We start from the raw sequence: 21,596 nt of genomic DNA on the forward strand, positions 1-21,596 counted from the left end.
TGGACAACGGATTGAAGTAAAATCAACTGGGATGAATTAGCCAGTCTTGGCGTTCACCTTGGTAAGAGCTTGTCCGCAATCATGTGATGTTGCCTAAAATAGGCAAAAATGACACCTCAGGTGCTAACATGTTTGTTTACTCCTAGAGAGATAACAAAAATTACAAAAAATCAAAATGACCCAAGAAGATAGCGTGAGGCCTTGGAAATTGCCAATGTAACATCCAACTCTTTAGCGGAGTCAGCGCTTAGGTACACCCCTGGCGCGTGCTGATGGCCAGTGGGCAGTCAGAATGGAGAGTGACGGGACCCATCTTCCCCGTCTGTGTCTCAGGGCTTTGGGGAGTGGGCCAGTGAGACAGAAACAATGTTATCTTTGCTCCAGGAATAGTCATATGTATTCCGTCCTCTGTAAGTACTAGTTCGTGGTATTGATGAAGGTAGAGATATTCCCAATTTAGAAACATAAAAAGGACAAAAGGACAAAAGAACAAAGGAAATGAATAAGAAACCCTTCAATGAATAAGAAACCCTTCAATGAAAGAGAAACCCTTTCAGCCCTAAACTTGTGCCTGTGACTTCCCGCCTCCCCACCCCTGCCGAACTCCCTCCCCTCGAAGTGTTTCAACTTCTTCCCCTTTCTTAACTTCTGCCACTTCTACCTGTGTCATTCATTTTTCAGTTTCTTAGCCCTTGAAAAGTGGCCACCTTCATTCAATCCTATTTCCGCCTGTTTCGACCTATTTTCACTGACAATTGCGCTTTCTTTCTCCACACAATTGTGACCCCTTTCTTGGCAAGAGAGATCGGCGGTCTTCAATGAAAGTCTGTCTATTGCCGCTTTGAATACGTCAATGCGCGTCCGGAATCCCAGCGCTTCATTGTGATCATATACACGTGGCTTGCAGCACTCGATACCTGACACCGCGAGCCTCCTTCCCTTCCGCAGGGATGCGCCATTCGCGCGGTTAAGATACTATCATTTCCCTCATTGCGCCCCGACCATTGACACTCTCTGCTCCTTAAACCTGTTTCGAAACTCAATCACGACTTTGCCCGGCTGGCCCGAGGAAGTCGACTCTTCATCATCCGTGATCCCGCCATTCCTTTCAATCCTCCGTGATCACTTCCTGGCAGGACCAGGTCAATTGACACAATGCTGTGCGGTGGAGACCGTGAGAAGGGGGATGTAGCGATGGAGGAGAAATGGGACTACGTGGTGAGTCTACATCCTGATGGTGTTGTATGGTTGGCTCGGCATAACTGACAGTTACTCCCTTAGAACTTGGACGATTTCAAATCCGAGTCTTGCTGGACGCCCTTCTCATATTTCTTCTTATGGGTATTCCTATTTATCTCTCTTGCCGTCTACGGTGTCGATACGTTCACTGCAGTCAATTTGCTGGCTTTCTCCCGCTGGTCCGGCCAAGTTGAACCCGCAATTCCCTTCAATGTCTCCCGCTGGATCTTCGCCGCCTGTATCATTGCTTCGTTCGTTCTTTTGGGCTACCGATGGGTACATGCCATCCGTGCCATCCGCTCGGGTAGTATTACTCGCAGCTTTCTGGATCCGCTGGCCGTGCGCATTCAGAGTATTCGCTTCGGCAGGCGGGGTCGTGGATACAGGAGATTCCTTGTGTTTGCTGAATTAACGAAAGACAGGAAAGCAGCAGAATATGTTGCTCTTTATGCATACTTTTCTTTTCAGTGTCAGTATACTACTGTTGCTTAACTTCTCTTTGAAAGTTGTTAACGAAGCTTCTAGTCTGGATGAACACGATCTTCGCAGATGGCCCGCGTCAAGTTCTCAATGCCATCACTCTCTATTCAGTCATGCAGATGGACCTCATCCCTGGGGGAAAGAATGCAGCCGATGACGATGGAACTTCGTCAGCTGCTCAATTCTTCAACAATGTTAAGATCATGGCCGAGGACAACAACCTCCAAGCTGTGGTCTTGTTTGGTATGCTGTTCACACTGGTCATTTGGGTCCTATCAGTTCTCAAGTTGATCTCGGCGATCGTACTCTATTTGATCTTCCTATTCCATCATATCCCCGCGGAAGACGGTACTCTTTCCAGGTACTGCCGCCGGAAGGTTGGCCAACGTCTGAAGCGTATCGTGCACCGCAAGAACACCAAGGCGTTGGCAAAGGGACTCAAGTTACAGAATCGAGCACCCACTCAGCCAATGCTGGCCACAGATTCCAACCCGACTCTACCATCTTTTGCCGGGGATAAGGTTTCTACTGTGGCTTCGTTGTCGCGAAGTACTACCCAGACAACTTTGCCGCCTTACTCGCGGTCGGCCTCCTCGACAACGCCGGCGCCCAACCCGACACTGCCAAATCTGGACCTCGATACAAAACCGCCACTGGCTCGAACTGCAACTTCATCTTCAGCAATGTCCGAGTCCGCTTCGTTGACAGGCCATGCGGCCGGAATGGGATACAGTCCTCTTGATCGCCAGAACCCGACGCTTCCCCCAGTCCCTCCCTTGCCGGCAAACGTTCCATCAAGGATGGCCACTCCCCACTCTCGAGCGACTCCTGCACCATATGGCAGTGATGATCATAATACCCCCGGTCATGGATATCGCAACCTGACCAATAGCTCCGATTCTCGGCCATACCAGGGCCACACCCCAGCTCCTGGTTATGCTTCGGCTGACATGGATGCTCCGGGTGATCATGATTATTTCAACCGTGGCAATGCGCCTACTCACTACGACCCGTATGGTCCCCCGAGGGGTACATATGGCGGAGAGGACGGATACGGGGAAAGATACGGGACTCCTGGTGGACAGACAGGCGCCCCTCGCCCACAGCAAGATTACTACCCACACGATCCATATTCGACAAGATCCTACACGCCGGCTAGCACTGGTGCGACGCCTGCTCCCTATATGTCCAACACCCCGGCAAGCTACCGACCCACACCTCCCCCACAAGCAGCCGCATTGGAACAGCCTCCAAGGACGTTCACTCCAATGAGCTCGGCGACTCCCGCTCCTCAAAATGGCGGCTATGCAGCTTTCAACCCGTCAATGGCTCATCACACACCCCAGACTCGCTCCCAGAGGCCTCCCGGTCCGTCCAGCTTTACTCGAGCAAACACCGCTTCGCCCTCGGCCATGCATCGCGCTCCACCAGGGCACACATTCAATCGCTCAAATACCCACCAATTTTGATAAGGCCCAAGGCTATGGGACCTTATTACGATGAAAACCAGGAGCTGGCTCTCCTGTGGTTGATGACCGTATCACTCGCTAATACTGATCACGACCAGCCAGCCTCTCGAGATCTTGTACATACTCCTATTCACCCACCTTTGATATCCTTCCTCAAATTCTTATTCCCGATGACATGAATTGACCACTTTCATCCCCCATTTACTACATCGAATGTATAGATAGCAAGTAGCTCGAAAGTATTCTTGATACCCCCTTCATTACATTCTATGGACCAAAACAATGTAATGTAAATAACAACAGGAGAGTAATATACACCTATACTATAAGTTATACAATCAACATCTTCCATCCACAACAAACCAACACCAATCACCAAATCTTCTTAGCAATCATCTCATACCGCTGTACATGATCAACGTTAAACTCCCCATCCTTACTCTTATCCTTCTCCTCCTTCTCCTTCAACCGCCGCAACCCATCCGGATCATCCGCATAGATCAACCTCCGCTTCTCATCCCCAACCTCCACAACACCCCACCCACCAACGCGCTGACTACCCTCAACATCGAAATCACGGGAACGAGGCGCCCCACTCTCAGTACCGGACTGGTTATTCGCCTGTCTACGCTCGTTCTCCCGACCCTTCATCTTCCTGTACCGGGAGCGCGAAAACGCGAGCAGGACCATGCCAAGCAGCAGTTTCAGGATGAGCAGTACGATAAACCCGGTCAGTAGCAGGATGCCGGTGAATATATGGACAGACTGGGCTGGAGATGGGATGGCGTTTTCGAGGAGGGTGCGGAAGAACGCGCTGACGTGGGCGGCGGAGGCGGGGAGGAGGGTTGCGAATGTTAAGGGTGGGGCGGAGGGGATCGGGGAGGGGCCGTAATTGTTGTGGATGGAGGTTAGGGAGGTTGCTCCGTTTGCTGTGGAGGAGGGGTGTTGGGGGAGGAGGGCGGCTAGGAACATTTGGTAGGTTTGCACGGAGACGCGGAAGAAAAGGCAGGAGAGAGGGATGACTGGGAGGCCGATGCGACGGGTTAGGTTTTGTTCGCCGAAGGCGTTGGTGTAGTAATCCTTGGCTAGCACGTCGAGGAAGCGGCTGTAGATGGCTGGGCGGTTGTTGTTGAATTTGTTGATGTAGGCGTGCTTGAGCCAGTCAACTAGCATCTCGGAGCCTAGGACGACTAGGAATGGGCCTAGGACTTGGGCTAAGGTCGGGATGAAGGAGTTGACGCTGTTGAAGGATGATAGGATTGATGATGGGAAGAGGGTGAATGCTTGAGGTAGGATGGATGATGCAGTGCGTGGAGGCGTGGATAGTGGCGTGCTGTTGGTGATTGTGGAGGACTGGCCCGGGAAGCTAGATCCCAGCCCGAGGTTGCCGACGAAATTGAATGCGCCTGTCTCCACGATATTACGCGAAGCGATGATAGTGAGCATCAGCCATAGCTGGAATCGTTCCACGACGTCCGCACATGTAAGCTGGAAGAGATTCTCTTTCTCGAACTTCCGGAAAACGGTGGATTTGATCTCGACGAACTGATTCGATAGTAGCAATGTAATCAAAGCGTTGGAGTATGAGTTCACTGCCACATTCAGAGTCATGACTTGGTAGAACAGAGACAAGGCATGGGATACTGTATAAACCAGTGCCACCAGGAATAACCAGAATGGACGAATGATCTTGCTTCGGCCGTCTGGGCGACGTTCAAGAGCCTCCCGGGAGAAGAGACACTCGAGGACATCTTGACCTATAGCAGCCAAGAGCCTGTCGCTGACCTCCAACACATTGTAGATAACATATAGCTTGATGGCAGCCTGTCCACGAATCCAGTGATACATTCGGCTTGCATCGAAATACATCAAAACACAGCAGGTGGCTATCATGAGTAGGCCTGTCAAGATGTCCGCTTTGTCATCCGGAAGTAGCGCCGAGGGCATCGACTTCTTCCGCCGGTGGTGATACTTGCGGGATTCGGAGGACCGATGTTTCCTCCTTGGTGCTACGTCTGGCCCTATAGAGGAGCCTGGAGGCAGGTGAGGAGTGGCGTCAGATTCGCTTTCGCGTCTTCCACCCTGATCCTCCTTCAAATTATGATTCCTCCTGCGCCATACTCGACCAATCCCATTCAGCACGAATTTCCAAATGAAACGGATCTCAGCTCCCACGTTCATCACCCATGACTCGCCCAGAATATAGACTGCCTTGATGAACCGCAGTGGCATTATTGTGAAAGAGTAAAGCCATGCATCAAGACAAGCAAGACTCCCAAAGCAAAGTATCTGCTCTAGCATAGGTGCGAGCATAATGAAGTTCATAAGTCTCTCGATCTTAACCCGTGAGGATTCATAAGGGAAGTCGCTGGCTGCATCACGGTGTATGTACAGTGGTGAAGGTCGGCCAGAAGCAAGCTCAAGCTGAAGATAGGTTGGTAGAGAGACTGGTGGCAAAGGGATAGATGATGGCAAGGGTGATGGCATAGCTGATTCTACAAGCTGAGGTGAGGCAATAAGGTGGCTCTTGAACTCGCGATCCAGCGCGGGTCGGTCCTGTTTCGAGCGCGATGCCCATGTCTGCGTTAGGCGATCATTACTTGGGGTAAAGGGCAACTGACGCCGCGTGGAACCAGGGGTCGAAACTGTTCGTGCTGGCTGCGGCCGATTGCGGAAGGGGGGATTTTGAGTATTCCGTGGGAAGGCAGGGCTCGCCGGTGCAGAAGCATCTCCCAGCAACACTTCTTTAGCGGGCCGTAACTTTGGTAAAATATCCGCGGGTGGTGGCTTTTCGCCAAGTGACTGAAGCGTGAGCTCCGGCACCTCTGGTTGTGAGGCGGAAACACTCCCATGGACATTGTCCGAGACTACTCGCCTCCCATCGTTCGTTTCTGGTCCCACAGGACGGTAGGGGATTGACTCTGGTGAGGACGTGAGTGCCTGGATCTTTTCAGGAGACAACTTCATGACTTTTTCTTTGTCCTCCGATAGGTGAGACAGGTCACCAGCCAACTCAGCCAAAGCAGCTTTGACCTTGGGCCCATCGTACACATCCACTACCGACAATCGACCAATATGATCCGGATCGTTTGGTGAATGCTCGACTATGATGCCCAGCCCTTGCTCCGAAACCGAGTCCGATGCTTTGTGTACTCCGTTCGTATGGTGGCGTTCCGAAGGAGTACCGTGTCTCCATTGCCCATTTGTGTTATCGCGTCCATTGATTGGGCGTTCGTCTGCCCCGCCGTTAAACTGTGCCACGGGATTGTCTAGTCGACTGTGTGTGCCCTCGAGATAATGAGGTGAAGACTGTTTCTCAGCTTTCAAGCTCCCATTGCTCCCGTTTTCGACACTATGTTCTGCCGTCTTCCGCTCTGGCGGAGCTTCACTGGTATCTGCGACAGGGCTCATTCTGACGACCCAGGAACCCGCGACAAACCGATATTCATTGGAAATATCCACAAAGCTGCAGTATCGTTTCTCATACCATCAGAAAGTGCAATCTCCAACTTGCATCATTCGAATTTGGCTCGCGACGGATCAACAGCGAAAGGGTGTAAAAGGATAGGAACACAACAGTGGTGTAATTGTTGTATTAACTACTAACAATGTCGTTTGTCCAGCTTGTACATCCTCGAGAAGCAGAGTACAGTCTAGGCTGTTCGGAACTCTTGTTGATGTTGGGGTCTGGGGGAAGATAAGGACGGCAGATTATCTGGCAGGTCGGTGAGTCGGTGAGATCCACAAATCACGTGATAACTATACTTCTGGGCATCTTGGTGATTACTAATATTTCCAAATTACCAGGGCTAGGTACCTACCTAGGTAGCTTCCTAGGTACGAATAGTCAATACTATAATATTAATGATTTATTGACATATAATCCCTTATATGCGACACGCATATATGTGTCAGTGGCGTCTTAGGTTCCTGCGACTTCCAAGCATGCAAAAGACGGTGATTTGATAGGAGGTCTATATGGCGAAGTCTACTTCCACTGATATATGGTCATTTGGTGCAATGGTATGTATACAAGACATGCTTTTGTCATTGGATTCTAACTGCCATTTTTAGCTTATCACTTTGATATATGGTAGTAAATCTTCATGTTTAAGTCCGATGTCTCTTCTAATCATTGTGAATATGCGCTGGGAATCCTTACGAAACAGTGCCAATTCTTTGGCCCATTTTCTGTCTCTTACCAGGAGAACGCTCGCCCTAGCACTAAATATCCTTATGCGAAGCCATGGAGGGCAGGCATTTAGCTACAGTGTTGCTCCTTTTTGGAAAGAAGAATAGCCGTATCGATAGAGGATCCGAAGAAAAGAACATATATCCATAATAAATAGTAAATCAATCGACAAACTGCATATGACTAATTTATGAATGTGCAATCGTATCATTTCTGATTTGCATGTCAATCATGTCTATCATGTTGGTATTCCATAACTATAATGCATATATGCTATCATCAGATGTACGTCAAGTGACAAGGCAAAACAATGCGTGTCCCAATGCCAAAGCCTCCAGATCTACCAGTAGCCAGGGAAAAGCCAGTCAAGCTTCTCCTTAGCCTCGGGCTTCCAGTTAGTCTGAGGGGTGCTAACACCAAACTTAATACCGCCAGCCAGGTGCTTAGCCTGGACCAGCTCGCTGTGCTCATCGCTAGCCAGCGCATCGAGGACAGCAGTCACGAAACGGCGAGCATTATCAGCATTGGACTTCATGTTGCCCATGACCATCTCGACGGTCACGTCGGCGGTGGCCTCGTGCCAGCAGTCGTAGTCAGTGGACATGCAGATCATCTGGTAGGCAATCTCAGCCTCGCGGGCGAGCTTGGCCTCAGGGAGGGCGGACATGTTGATGACGCTGCCACCCCATGAGCGGTACATTTTGCTCTCAGCGCGGGAGGAGAACTGGGGGCCCTCTGGATGGTGTAAAAAGACATGGTTAGCGATCTTTTGTCTTAAAAACGGGTCGCATCTTCACATACCCATGCAGATCAAAGTACCACGGTCGTGCAGGACGACGCCATCACCCTCAAGGCTGTGTCCGCACTCGCGCACCACCTTGGCGATGCCCTCATCGAAGGGGTCACCGAAGGGGACGTGAGCGACAATGCCACCCTCGAAGAAAGTCCACGGGCGCACGCCCTTGGTGCGGTCAATGACCTGGTCAGGGATAACAAAGTCGCGGGGCTTGATCTCCTCCTGCAGACTGCCGACGGCGGAGAAAGCAATGATGCTGCGGACGCCAATGGAGCGCAGGGCGGCGATATTGGCGCGAGCGGGAACCTCATGAGGGGCGATCTGGTGGTGCAAGCCGTGGCGGCTCAAGAAGGCGACGGCGACAACCTTGTTGTTGTGCTTACACTCGTGGTGCAGAATGGTGATGGGCGAGGAAGGGGCGCCCCAGGGGGTTGTGACATTCAGCGAAGCCACCTGGGTGAAGCCTGGCAACTCGCGCAGACCGGTGCCGCCGATGACGGCGATTCTGACGGGCCCTGTCAGATTCACTATCGTCAGCTTTCTATCGAAGTGGGGGTATGAGGGGTAGTAAGGTGAGGGAAACAGAAGCACACGTACCGTCGTATGTGGTAGGGAGAGAAGCCATTCTGCGAGCGAGTTGTTTTGCGGACTCAATTCGACGAATTGGTTTCGATATAGAAGAGATTGAACGTAAGCCTAAGATCCATCGCATCTTGCGCCATCTTCAAATCTCTGAGGCTGCGGCCAAGCTGCGCTTCTCCGATTGGTTGTTGGTCGACCCACGTGTTGCGGGTTCCTCAGGCCGCCACCTGCCTTTTTGGACGATCTCTACAACTTTAATACGCATCTACATCTACATCGACCTCTACATAGCTATCGGGGTCGCAGTTGATCAATAGTTACAAGCTTCTTGAACGTCCTATTCTGTACAGTTGATACATGTGTAATTTGGGATAATAGATACAATCTGGGTTGATACAGAGCCTAGAGGAATGTACTCGAACCAATCTAAGCCGGCAGCCACTCATAATGATGAGGTCCCTTGTGAACAGGTCCTGGATCCTCACCTGGAATACCAGGCTTGTTATAGCTGTGTGAACCGAAGTAGTCCATCTGCGCCTCCATGAACTGTGTCGGCAGTCCCAATCCACCCTCATACTTGAGATATTCCAGAGTAGCCGAGAGAGCCGGAATATATTGATCAAACATGGTTCCCTCCATGACAATCTGCTTGAGACTGTGGAATTTCTGGCGCAACTCATGCGAGACCGCATCCACAAACTTGGCGTTTGTCAGCTCATTGTTGCCTGCAAGCGCCGGCTGCAGTAGATCCGCAATGTAATCGGACTTGATGATACAACCCGCTCGCCAGATCTGCAGACAGTCACCCAAGTTGACATCCCAGCCTTCGTCTTTCGAGGCCCGGGAAATCAGCTCCAGGCCCTGACAGAAAGATGCCAGGAACGAGCAGAACACAGCTTGTCTTAGGTTCTCGATGATCACTGCGTGATCGCGGGTTCCCTCAATCGGCTTCGGCATTGGCATCTCCATCTTCTTCGCAACACGCGCTCGCTCTATGCGGTTTCCACTTGCGACTCGCAGGTAATGAGCGGCCGCCAACGTAGGACAAGAGACATGTCGGGCGGCAGACTCCATGAGACACCAGTATGGAGTGCCTTCAGTGTTATCGTCGTCTTGGACCACCTTGTCGAGCACGTCGTCGATCACATATCCGTTATCCCGGCTGGATCCTTCGCCTTTGCGGTCACCGTGGGGAGTTCTCTTTTTGTGTAGCATGTCGGCACCGATGTTTACCAGGTAGTTGCCTCGCAGCTCGCCAGACTCACTCCATTTATTGAAGACATCTCCGATTTCGCCATGCTCCATGGCCAGTCCCTCATGCATGTATTGCCATGTTTCAGCAAGAGAAGAAAGCATTCCACCCTCGATGCCATTATGAACCATCTTGATGTAGTGACCCGATCCACCGGGACCCATGCGCTTCACGCACGCAGTTCCAGTTTTGGGATCATGGGCCGCATACGACTCCAAGAATGGCATAACAAGCTCGAGGGCCTTGGCATCTCCACCAGGCGAGAGACTGGGTCCCCGTCGCGCAGACTGATACCCACCCGAAACGCCCATTCCGATCCAGGAGACGCCGATCTCTTCACACTCTCTCTGGCGCCGTTCGGTGTTCCGGTAGTTCTCATTTCCGCCGTCGAGGACGATATCGCCCGCTTTTAAGTCGGGCTTAATCATGCGGAGTACTTCGTCGGCGGGGTGGCCGTGCGTGATGGAAAACATGAAGACCTTCCGTTCAGACTTGCCCTCTAGGCTCTTCGTGAACTTGTTGATGTCATAGAAGCCTTGAACTCGGCCTGTGATGGCTTCGTCCTGCTTTGCGTAGTTCACCGCGTCGTCCACGTTCTTCTTTACTACATCCCAGACCGAGACTTGGAGGCCAAGCTCAGCGAAGCGGAGGGTCATCATAGAGCCCATGTTTCCGGCTCCGACGACGCCGATGCTTTTGATGGCGGTTGTCATTGTGAATTGGGCTTGATTCTGTAAAGCTAGCTCATGTGTTGTTATTCGGAGCTCATATGCAAAATATGCAGGAGATATTGGCACGGAGATATCTGGGACGATGTTCGCTCTTCTTGAACAAGAATCTTGTGGCGATCGCGTCAGTGATCCGGGCGTTGTCAATATGCAATCACACACGCCACGAACCAGTCAACGGAGCCTGTTTCCTCTTGGCACATATCATTCGTTTGCAGAGGCAAGTGAGGCAAAATAATTACTTTTGGTGTGTATTAAAAGACCCAAGTTGTGGCCAAACTGGATATGGGGGGATATGACACAGCACTGACGACACAAGCCCTAAGCGTAAACCCCAATATTACATCACAATGCACACAGAATGAACAAGGAATGGGCAAAAAAAAACAAATGAGGCAAATGTATTCCTAATTATACCAAGCATGGCAATCTTTCATAGAAGCTCTGTCCCCATGCATCCTGTGGAGTGTATCTTCTTGGCCGATATCAACATCCCCGAATAAGATCACGGTCTACCGCACCATTTTTCCTCGACAGTCATTTAGGAAAGCATTTAGAACGAAAATGTCAATTCCCCACTCCAGCCTCCAAAACATCCCCCTTTCATATGCCTCCTGCTCAATTGGCTGCAGCCCAAACGACACACTCCCGCGCCGTCTCGAAGCAATCAGCGGAGCGGGCTTCACAGCAATTGAGCTCTCCTTCCCAAACATCTTACAGTATGGGGCGCAAGTTACTGGCACTTCAATTGCACCCGACGACTACCCTGCAATTTTCCCCATCGCCGTGGAGATCCGCAAACTCTGCGAAGAAAAAGGGTTGAAGATCATGATGCTGCAGCCATTCTCAAACTTCGAAGGCTGGGCCAGGGGCTCTACAGATCGTGAGGAGGCATTTGCTAGAGCGACAGGCTGGATGGAGATTATGAACGCCGTGGGTACCGATTTGTTGCAGGTATGACAGCGATATATATACGATGACCAGCGCAAAAGTCGCGAGAACAAGCAACTGATGCCACTTCTAGGTTGGAGCAACAGACACACCGGAACCTTTATTTAAAAATGATCGCGACGCCATCGTCTCCGACTTGCGCGCTTTATGCGACATTCTCGCAAAACGCAACTACCGCCTAGCCTACGAGAACTGGTGCTGGTCGACTCACGCCCCTGCGTGGAAGGATGTCTGGGAGATTGTGAAAGCTGTAGATCGTCCGAATTGCGGGCTGTGTTTGGACACATTCCAGACTGCGGGCAGCGAATGGGGCGATCCGACTACCGAATCTGGTCTAATCGAATCAGTCTCGGAGTCCGAGCTAAAGAAGCGGTTTGATGCGAGCATGGATGAGCTTACAAGGACTGTGCCCGGTGATAAAATCTATCTGCTTCAGATCTCGGACGCGTATAAGGTGTCGCCGCCGTTGGACGACAAGACTATTGGTGGGCTGAGGCCGAGGGGTCGCTGGAGCCATGATTTTAGGCCCATGCCATATGATGGCGGGTATTTGCCTATCGAGGATGTTGCGAAGGCGGTGCTCAAAACCGGATTCCGGGGTTGGTTTTCGATGGAGATCTTCGATAGTGGCCCGCAGGGGACTGGGAAGAAGTATGACATGGGATCTTATGCAGCGAAGGCTATGGATAGTGTGCAGAAGTTCTTGAAGAATTGTGCGACGGATTAAGAGAAAAAATTACCTGCAAAATGTTTGTAATGATATACGGGGTTTGAAGAAGGCTAGTTGGTACATTTGGCATGTTATCTTTATAGATTTTGAAATAACTAAATACATATTTTGAAGATTGGAAATTCGTACACCAATTGAAAGAAAACGCCGGGGTGGGATATGCAAGTTTGACGCCAATGAGATCAGAAAGCACGGGATATCAGCCTGAAGGTCATGGATAGGGGACCGTTATCCATTAGTTGGCGTTGCTGGGGTACGCAACGGTGTATGTGGGAACATACTCCTCCTTAATGGAGCGCAAGCTGACGAAACGGGACATCAGGTTGGCACTTCCGGCCTTGTCGTTGGTACCGCTAGCACGGGCACCACCGAAGGGCTGCTGGCCGACAACGGCACCGGTGCTCTTGCAGTTGATGTAGAAGTTGCCAGCGGCGTTGCGGAGAGCCTCATCGGCGAGCTGGACAGCCGCACGATCCTGGGCAAAGATAGAGCCGGTCAGAGCGTAGGTGCTGGTGGAATCGATCTTGTCACAGATCTTGGTGAAGTCGGCATCGGTGGCATCGTTGTAGGAGTGAATGACTAGAACGGGGCCGAAAAGCTCGCGAGAAAGCAGAGGGTGGTCTGGGTTCGATGTGCGGTAGACGGTAGGCTGGATGTACCATCCCTTCGAAGAGTCGTAGGTTCCACCGACGAGCAACTCAAGCTCAGGGTCATTCTTGGCCTCCTCGATAACGCCGGACAGCTTGTTGAATGAGGCCTCGTGGATGACAGGACCGCAGAAGTTGGTGAACTCAGATGGCTCGCCAACGTTGATCTTCTTCACCTCAGCGACGACCTGCTGGGTGAAGTCCTCGGCGATCGAAGAGGCAATGTAGGCACGGGAGGTGGCACTGCACTTCTGGCCCTGGAACTCGAAAGCACCACGCACAGTCTGGACCGCGGCGTTACGGACATCTGCGGACTTGTGCACCAAGTGGAAGTTCTTGCCACCGGTCTCACCCACAATGCGAGGGTAGCTGCGGTATTTACCGTCAGCCACGCCCTGTGAGATCTTACCGTACAGCATGCGGAAGACATCAGTGCTTCCGGTGAAGTGAAGAGCAGAGAAATCGCGGCTCTCAAGGACAGTCTCGGTCACCTCCGCAGCGTCACCGGGAACGAACTGGATGACGTCCTTAGGCAGACCGGCCTCAAGCAGGATCTGGTGCACGAGCCAGTTGGAGGCAATAGCGGAAGGCGAGGGCTTCCAGATCACGACGTTACCCATCAAAGCGGGAGCACCAGCCAAGTTACCGCCGATTGCGGTGAAGTTGAAGGGGCTGATCGCGTACACGAAACCTTCGAGAGGGCGGTACTCAAGACGGTTCCACACACCGGCAGCGTTATGAGCAGGCTGCTGTGCGTAAAGCTCTTCAGCATACTTGACACCGAATCGGAAGAAGTCGCAAAGCTCAGCGGCGGAGTCAATCTCGGCTTGCCATGCGTTCTTGCCTTGTCCGTGCATAGTCAAGGCCATGATATCGTAGCGGTACTTGGTCGCAATCAGATCGGCGGCCTTGAGGAAAATGCTAGCACGCTCGGCGAAAGGAGTGTCGGCCCAGGACTTGCGAGCGGCGAGAGCCGAGTCAATGGCAGACTGAACATCGGCCTTCGATGCGTTGGAGTAAGTTGCCACAGGAGCATGGGTTGCGGGGTTAGACTGGGTGAAGGTTTCATATCCCTTGAGCTGCGTGATTCAATGTTAGAAATTGCTGTTTCAGTTATACAATATTTCTTGATAATTCTTACCTCCTTGCCCGCAACTACCAGAGGCACACTCAGAGGACCTTGCTGCTTGTACTTTGCCAAAGCCTCCTCGAGACCCTTACGATCCGGAGTGCCAGGAACATAGTGTTTCTTTAAGATTCAAAAGTTAGCCTGAATAATCAAACAGTCTCAATTCTAATGCCGAACTCACGTTAGGTTCATTGTTAATTTGGGGCACCTTGAAAGTGGCGTAAGTGCCCATGGAGCGAGTGCTGGAGCTTGGAATGCGGCATGCAAGGCGCGAAATGGGCGCGCGGGCGCGCATAATGGAGGCCATCATGATAGTTTGAAATGAAGACAATGAATCAACTTTCCAAGCAATGAAGAAGAGAAGATTTGGAGAAGAAGTAGACGCGGGGAAGAATGATCAAAAGTGCCGGCTACTACCGGTCAGAAGCACAAGAGCTGCATGGGAGTGGCTGAAAGTATCAGCCAATCAGCAGTGGCCGGTTATTGTCCCGGGTGGATCCCACCGGGCCGGCGTCTATCGTTTGTCAAGAGAAAACATTTTAGAAAAACATTTTCTTCACCGGCCCTTGATGTTCTCGATAAATTCAAGTTCTTATTAGTTAAGAGATACTGGATAGACAATTGACACTCCCCACGAATCTAGATAAACTCGATAGCGGAGATTGGGTTGCTTGAGAGGACAAACAGAGAATCAACCATCAACCCCACTGATCGGCGCTAGATGTAGGAGTATACTTCATGGGTACTCCGCACAACTTACAACAACCTATAATTCCCTTGATCGGTATATCACATAGTATGTATAATACAAGGACTTCTGTTGCCAGCAACATTGAAAATGAACACCTAGACAGTGGGATTTATTAGTTTGAACTACTCGAACGTTGACATAAGTGCTAGTCACCGGTAATTGTATCCTGGCGGTATTTCAATCAGCATCGGTGTTACTGAATCTTCAAAGACGGGTTTGACATACCAATAGCAATCCAAGACTAGGCTCCGTAAATCGAGTGATGAAATACGGCACAGAAACACCCTGGACGGGGGGGGGGGATAGGTGGTCATTTCACCGAGCATTTTCATGACAAAGTATACGATACTTGACATGACAGTATAACCCATGATCAAAGGAGCTATCACATATTAGCCCCATATCAAGTTTATGTTTCTGAAGCTGCTTCCCACCATGACCAACAGTCGACAGCGCTTGACCACTGCCCACAAAAAGGCCAGTTCCGATACAACCACCCAGAGCCAAGAATTGAACATGGCGCGTGCTCAAACCTCGCTGAGTCTTTCAGTTGTGAACACCTGTGATCTCTCTTTGTATAGCTTTTGGGTCAACTTATGGAGACTCGGGCCAGTCCCCCGCATCGAGACTGTTAGGCGAGTCCTTCATGGTGCGCGAAGGCAGAGAAATAGAAAGATTGGCTAATATACAGCACAACTCAGGAGAAGAAAAAGAAGAACAGTAACGCGGCAGAAATTTCTAGGCAGCGCAGAAGCCTATAAAACAGCTTAAAATATTCGAAGAAATACGCAATTCTTATTCTACAACATCTACCCTGTGCTCCGCAACACCAAGGTGTTATCTTTTCAGATACCTCTGAAGATGAGATAACAATACACGCCCCGGCATGATAGTGTGCTCCAATTGGAGAAAACCTCCCGAATAAGATAATTAGAACGCCCAGGGAAGGAAATGAGTTTCCTGCGTCGATGGGTGATTCAGAATCCCTGTACGGAGTATCTATTAAGGACTGTGAAAGCGTGTGCTAACGTCCAAAAAAAGATCTAGAAGACCGCGCTACTGTGGGGGCTATGATTGAGCTTCTTGAGATGATTGGCGCCCACATCGCCTTTAGTTCTAGCTTAATCTCTGGCGCCTGTCTTATCGTATTTCTACCTTTATAGGATTCTCTTATCTTACCCTTGACACATTGCGACTTGATAACCTTGGAAATATTCCAACAAGCTTCTAGCGGCGTTCTTTTATTTCGCCCAACCTTGGAACGCTTCCAACGTTTCCGGGTAACCAGATTGTTTGTGATTGGACTGCAGGTCAAATTGACTTTTAAACATTTGCCTCCCGCTTTGCCACTGCGATCACGTGGAGTGTATATGGGGAAGAAACCGGGGTAAAATAGGCGGACTTGTGCCCAGGTGACTGAGTAAAATCACAAATAAAATCAGACAAGGATGTATCTGCGGAGTAAGGGTTTCGGGGATTGGAGCATACCAGAACGTTCTGGGACTAAACCGAAAGTAGCGAGAAGTAGGTCACGCGTGCAGAAAGACCGGCCCGGTTCTGCTTATCGCTTATCAGTGGCCCACAGCCAATATCAAACCGGCCCGTGAACCGTTCGGCATGAAGAACATGCGAACCTCCTGTTGGCTGCACATTTCCAGGGTAAAGAGGCGAATATCAAAGCGTCATTCAGACTCAGACATGATCTCCCTTCCCTTGACTCAATCATACCTTAATAGTTCTTCGTGCCATTATCATTTTATATGATCATAAAATCTATAGTTCCCAGATGACATGAATAATAGCAATGCCAATCCATGGATCGTAACAAATAAAAACTGCCATTCTCTTCCCGGCCCGTTAAGATGGGCCTGCTGACCGTACCGGTGCCTGGCGGTTGCCACCGGCTCTTTTACTTCTTACCCAATGAGTTCCACCAACCTAATCGCAATATCTAAAAGGTCGTCTCCAACCGTGGCTCTTCCGTTTCTTCCGTTTATTCTAAGTCTTCACCCTTCACTCACTTCAAAACTACGTCCTTGCCTTCCCTTTCCTAGCGATCGTCTCACACACTACTACCTAACTGACAGCCATGAAGGCTGCACCTTCCGTGCGTGTGCCCCTCAAGGCCGCCGCCCAAACCACCAGACTGGTCAGCGGCACCAGTAACTCTCGATCTTCAGTCGCCTCAGTTTCAGCCACAAATGCATGGCAACCACAAACAAAAGCCCCACCTCCGCTGCCGCGCAAGGCACTGGCAGCACCTCTAGCTAAGCTGCCGTTGTCATCTGTTATCCGCTCCTTGCTGGTTTTGTCTGTTTCCTCATCAACTCTACTTCTCAAGCCATGCATTTACACCCTGTCTTTGCTGGCCCACCCACGCAATGCGTTCTGGGATGTCTCCAAGAACCCATTGCTGAACATGCTTGTCAAGCACACCATCTATAAACAATTTAACGCTGGCGAGAACAAACTCGAAGTCCAAAATTCTATCAACCAAATCAAAGCCCTCGGATGCCGTGGTGTACTTCTGGGATATGCCCGTGAGGTCCTTGTCGGCGAGAATTCGGATGCCGCGCGCGACGAGAAGGCTGCTATGGCTGAGATTCAGATGTGGATGGATGGCACACTCCAGACAGTTGACATGGCTCAACCGGGCGACTTTGTCGCTTTGAAATTTACTGGAATGGGCACCGATGCCCTTCGCCTGTTGCAATCGCAGAGTATGCCCACCGAATTCATGGACAACTCTATCCTGAAGGTCTGTGATCTCGCCATCTCCCGTGGTGTCCGCCTGTTGGTCGACGCCGAGGAGCAGGCCGTGCAGCCTGGCATTGAGGCCTGGATCATGAAGTATCAGAAATACTGCAACTCGCAGACCCCCGGCCGCGCCATCTTCTACGGAACTTACCAAGCCTACCTGCGCTCTACTCCTGCCACTCTCGCTCGTCACCTTGAGACTGCTCGTGCTGAGGGATACACTCTTGGTGTCAAGCTTGTTCGCGGTGCCTACATGAAGACTGAGCCCCGCCACATCGTCTGGGCTGAGAAGGAGGAGACCGACCAATGCTACGACCAAGTTGTCGAGTCCCTCCTCACTCGCAAGTACAACTCCATGCTCCAGGCTCTCTCTAAGGATACCCCTGCCGAACTCCCTCCCGTCAACGTCATCATCGCTACTCACAACCGTGAGTCCGTTCGCAAGGCTCATGCTCTGCGCATGGAACAGGCCACCCGCGGCGAGGACCACGGTGTCGATCTTAGCTACGCTCAGCTCCAGGGTATGGCTGACGAGGTTAGCTGTGAATTGCTTCAAGGATTCGAAAGCGCCGAGAACAGTGTTGGCGCTACCCCCATGGATGCCCCCAACGTCTTCAAGCTGTTGACCTGGGGCTCCGTTCAGGAATGCATGGGCTTCCTGCTCCGTCGCGCCGTGGAGAACACCGAGGCTGTTGGCCGTACTAAGGACTCTCAGATCGCAATGATCGCCGAGTTGAAGCGTCGCATTGGCAATGTTTTCAGCCGCAGCAAGTGATATCCTAATCTTCCCTGATTTTCCTTTTCGACTTTCGGAGGCTACTTTAGATCGTTCTGTCTTTACTTAGCAGCCCACGGGCTCTTTCGCTACGTCTTTTTTCTTGTTTTTGTTGCATTTTTATTTGCGTATAGCTGGATGCATTCTTCATGGCGTTGCTACTGCTTTATGAGAACCTTGGAAGTCCATTCTGATGATGATCAATGAAATCAAATTTTTGAAAACTAAGTGACTGTATTCTCGTGTTCCTGATTAATCTTTAGTCGTCGGGTAGATTGGAATTAAGAAAGCAGGTCAGAAAGATAATCTCATACCTACTTTCCAACCGGCATGATCGAGGTCAGATCATCCAAATTTGGATTGTCCCCAGGTAGTCCCCACCGGAACGACTTGCCCCTCACGAGGCCACTATATGTCGGAAGGTCTACCCGATGACCTCCCCCTTATATTCGACTCATCATCTCGGAAAGCCTCTTGTCTTTTACATAGTAAACTTTAGACAACTGGACTTGAAGCATCTCACAAGACAATCAAACCATCAAGCAAAATGCATATCCTCTCTGAGCCAAACGTCTCCAAAATCTTCCGCAGTCTAACACAAGCGCAATGCCACGGCTTCATCTCAGCACTGGCCAATGCTCTAATCAGCATAACCCAAGAATCGAAGCCCTCAACCCCAGCACCCAGCAAAAAAATCCACCAACCCCTCCGCACAGTCCTCAACACAAGCGATGACAACACATCCCTCTTCATGCCGGTATCGGACACCGTATCCACCGGCATAAAAGTGGTAACAGCCAGTCCAACCGGAATCCAAGGCGTAATCAACATCTTCAACCTAGAAGGCCGTCTCCAGGGCCTCCTCGCCGCAGCAGAAGTAACAGCCTTCCGCACCGCACTAGCAACAATGACCCTCTTCGTGCGCTGCACGACCCTACGCAAGGACAACGTGCTTGTTCTCGGCAGCGGTCGACAGGCAGAATGGCATGCGCGTCTTGCGCTGCTGCTGTACCCGGACCAGGTCCGACGGGTGACGTTTGTGAATCGCGGCGCGAAGAGGCTAGCGGAGATGGAGAGGGATGTTGTTTCGGAGTTGCGTGCGACTTACCCCGCTGTTGACTTTGTCACGCTTGCTAAGGAGGGCGTTGCCGATTATGAGCAGCGGCTTGGGGAGGAACTCGCTGTCGCGGATGTTATATTTAGTTGTACGCCTGCTACGGTGCCGAATTTTGAGTACAAGGCGCTGCAGGCGAGTCCTAAGCAGAGGTTTATCTCGCTTATTGGCTCGTATAGGCCTAATATGCATGAGATTGATACTGAGACGCTGCTTTCTGGTGGTGGGAAGGTTTATGTTGATTCTAAGTCGGCTTGTCTGGAGGAGGCTGGTGAGTTAATCACTGCGGGTCTTGGGGAGGAGCAGTTGATTGAAATGGGTGATCTTTTGGGGGCGGAGGGGATTGCGGAGGGGGCAGTTAATGTCCCTGCTGGTTGTAATGTTGTCTACAAATGTGTTGGAATGGGGCTTATGGATCTTGTTGTTGGGAAGAAGGTGCTAGATGTTGGGGTTGAGATGGGGCTTGGTACTCATGTTGATGGGTTCTAAAGGCCTACTGGTATTCTCTACATTTTACAAGGATAACGGTGTCATCGATCAGAATTATATTGAAAACCATTACGTGCTAGGCCGCCCAGGCTCTATCCTCCACTCACACGTCGTGGCAATGTCATTTAAATGTCCCAACAACTGGTCATATTGGCAGGCAATGGCGTCGCGGTCTGCAACAGGCTTGCCCTGGCCAGCCCGACGTTGGGCGTGATGGGTGGCCGATGCATGGTTGGATGCTTTAAGATCGTGGAGAGCTGAAAAGGTAGCAGATGTTTTCTCCTGTCACACAAAACCATAGTGATATGTGAAAACTCCCTGGTTTGGGCATCAATATAGTCAAAGAACGGAGGGGATAACTCGAGGCGGTGATGGTTAGAGCAAAAGTCATTTAACCATTTGCAATCGAAACATTGGGAGCGTATGAATGCGTTTGTGCGTGTTGTTGTTCTGCAGGGTGTTTCACTAGGCGCAGGGAAAGGATCACGAAGGCTTAATCGTCTGAGCCACCGTATTTGAGCAAGACATCAGTTGTGTTGAAGTATCCATCCGTTCTTTGCTCATGCGTGTGCGCGAGCGCCGGGCAGCACATTCGAAGGATCTCTGCGCACTTGCAGTGCCAACGAGCCTTCCTGTGGATGGCTAGATGATAAGATCTGAAGTCAGAGCTCTTGGCCTCCAGAATGTCCATTCCCAAAAATGCCGTTTCCGATCGCAAACTAGCTATTGCTAATGGCAACTTGTCCTGCAGTCGACGCTCCGGCATTGGGAGCAGTCACTCATCCAGTTGCCATGCAGGGAATAGTGAGTGTAAGTGTGACCATCACATGCTTCAATCATCTGTATCCAGCACTCCGTTCGGGGCGGTGGCTAGCAACGCTCCTTAGATTGCGAAGAAGGAGAAGTGAAGAGGCGAAGGTATAGATGAAGGAAGATAAATATAAATATAATAGGCACGGGTGGAATACTCAAAGATAGAATGAGCTTGGATCGAAGTTGACATGCTTGTTGCACTCCAGCCAGCGAAATATAATCATGACATCGGCAAGATCAATAACACGATTTGTCCAATGGTTCTAGCGCAGGGAGCGATGCCTGACACTTTTTCTGTGCGGGTAGATCATTGATTTCATCCACGGACCCAGGGAACTTCCAAGATTCCTAGTAGGCCCTTAGTGAAAGACGTGTAGGACCAAGCTCGTCTAGCGGAGGTGCCATTGTTGCTATAGAGAAGCGAAGGTTAGTATGAATTGCTTGCACTAGGAAGTGGGGGAAGGAACCCACCAATTGACAAAGAAGATCAGTATTGAAGTTGAGCATTGAAGTTCAGGGTCGAGGTTTGAGGGAGAAAAGGAAAAGTTTATGGAAGGGGAAATGTGAGGTTTTTATATTTGAGCAGAAGTGTTGCTCTCGCCAAGCATATTTGCCTGGCAAACTTCTCAACGACCTTGAATCACCAGACATTGCCTACATTTTTTGTATGTGAACAATCCTCTGGCGGGCCCTCTGTTGAGA

General features: G+C 50.7%; 10 protein-coding genes across 10 annotated transcripts; 5 read left to right on the forward strand and 5 right to left on the reverse strand.

The window, feature by feature from the left end:
- Positions 1-1,155: 1,155 nt before the first annotated feature.
- On the forward strand, positions 1,156-3,188 carry N7525_001670 (uncharacterized protein; the record flags this gene model as incomplete). The annotated part of the gene is made up of 3 exons (XM_002557677.1): positions 1,156-1,218; positions 1,282-1,708; positions 1,765-3,188. The coding sequence occupies 3 exons, from the start codon at positions 1,156-1,158 to the stop codon at positions 3,186-3,188; spliced, it is 1,914 nt and encodes a 637-aa protein (XP_002557723.1).
- A 372-nt stretch (positions 3,189-3,560) lies between these two features.
- On the reverse strand, positions 3,561-6,599 carry N7525_001671 (TAPT1 family protein; the record flags this gene model as incomplete). The annotated part of the gene is made up of 1 exon (XM_061212008.1): positions 3,561-6,599. One exon carries the CDS (start codon positions 6,597-6,599, stop codon positions 3,561-3,563), a length of 3,039 nt encoding a protein of 1,012 aa, XP_061071234.1.
- Positions 6,600-7,720: 1,121 nt separating this feature from the next.
- N7525_001672 (S-methyl-5-thioadenosine phosphorylase) lies at positions 7,721-8,888 on the reverse strand (the record flags this gene model as incomplete). Its single annotated transcript, XM_002557675.2, has 3 exons — positions 7,721-8,115; positions 8,182-8,691; positions 8,774-8,888. The coding sequence occupies 3 exons, from the start codon at positions 8,886-8,888 to the stop codon at positions 7,721-7,723; spliced, it is 1,020 nt and encodes a 339-aa protein (XP_002557721.2).
- Positions 8,889-9,184: 296 nt separating this feature from the next.
- N7525_001673 (6-phosphogluconate dehydrogenase, decarboxylating) lies at positions 9,185-10,723 on the reverse strand (the record flags this gene model as incomplete). The annotated part of the gene is made up of 1 exon (XM_002557674.1): positions 9,185-10,723. One exon carries the CDS (start codon positions 10,721-10,723, stop codon positions 9,185-9,187), a length of 1,539 nt encoding a protein of 512 aa, XP_002557720.1.
- A 579-nt stretch (positions 10,724-11,302) lies between these two features.
- Positions 11,303-12,416, forward strand: N7525_001674 (sugar phosphate isomerase/epimerase family protein; the record flags this gene model as incomplete). The annotated part of the gene is made up of 2 exons (XM_002557673.1): positions 11,303-11,692; positions 11,763-12,416. 2 exons carry the CDS (start codon positions 11,303-11,305, stop codon positions 12,414-12,416), a joined length of 1,044 nt encoding a protein of 347 aa, XP_002557719.1.
- A 238-nt stretch (positions 12,417-12,654) lies between these two features.
- On the reverse strand, positions 12,655-14,502 carry prnC (delta-1-pyrroline-5-carboxylate dehydrogenase prnC; the record flags this gene model as incomplete). The annotated part of the gene is made up of 3 exons (XM_002557672.1): positions 12,655-14,145; positions 14,208-14,315; positions 14,377-14,502. The coding sequence occupies 3 exons, from the start codon at positions 14,500-14,502 to the stop codon at positions 12,655-12,657; spliced, it is 1,725 nt and encodes a 574-aa protein (XP_002557718.1).
- Positions 14,503-15,381: 879 nt separating this feature from the next.
- Positions 15,382-15,670, forward strand: N7525_001676 (uncharacterized protein; the record flags this gene model as incomplete). Its single annotated transcript, XM_061212009.1, is given in 2 exon segments — positions 15,382-15,508; positions 15,528-15,670. 2 exon segments carry the CDS (start codon positions 15,382-15,384, stop codon positions 15,668-15,670), a joined length of 270 nt encoding a protein of 89 aa, XP_061071235.1.
- Positions 15,671-17,035: 1,365 nt separating this feature from the next.
- On the forward strand, positions 17,036-18,478 carry N7525_001677 (proline dehydrogenase family protein; the record flags this gene model as incomplete). Its single annotated transcript, XM_002557670.1, has 1 exon — positions 17,036-18,478. One exon carries the CDS (start codon positions 17,036-17,038, stop codon positions 18,476-18,478), a length of 1,443 nt encoding a protein of 480 aa, XP_002557716.1.
- A 547-nt stretch (positions 18,479-19,025) lies between these two features.
- Positions 19,026-20,081, forward strand: N7525_001678 (putative proline utilization protein PrnX; the record flags this gene model as incomplete). Its single annotated transcript, XM_002557669.1, has 1 exon — positions 19,026-20,081. One exon carries the CDS (start codon positions 19,026-19,028, stop codon positions 20,079-20,081), a length of 1,056 nt encoding a protein of 351 aa, XP_002557715.1.
- A 493-nt stretch (positions 20,082-20,574) lies between these two features.
- Positions 20,575-20,847, reverse strand: N7525_001679 (uncharacterized protein; the record flags this gene model as incomplete). The annotated part of the gene is made up of 1 exon (XM_061212010.1): positions 20,575-20,847. One exon carries the CDS (start codon positions 20,845-20,847, stop codon positions 20,575-20,577), a length of 273 nt encoding a protein of 90 aa, XP_061071236.1.
- Positions 20,848-21,596: the final 749 nt, after the last annotated feature.

This window comes from Penicillium rubens (assembly GCF_028828025.1).
Source record: "Penicillium rubens strain IBT 27055 chromosome Unknown utg000001l_segment0_segment0, whole genome shotgun sequence".
NCBI lineage: Eukaryota > Fungi > Ascomycota > Eurotiomycetes > Eurotiales > Aspergillaceae > Penicillium > Penicillium rubens.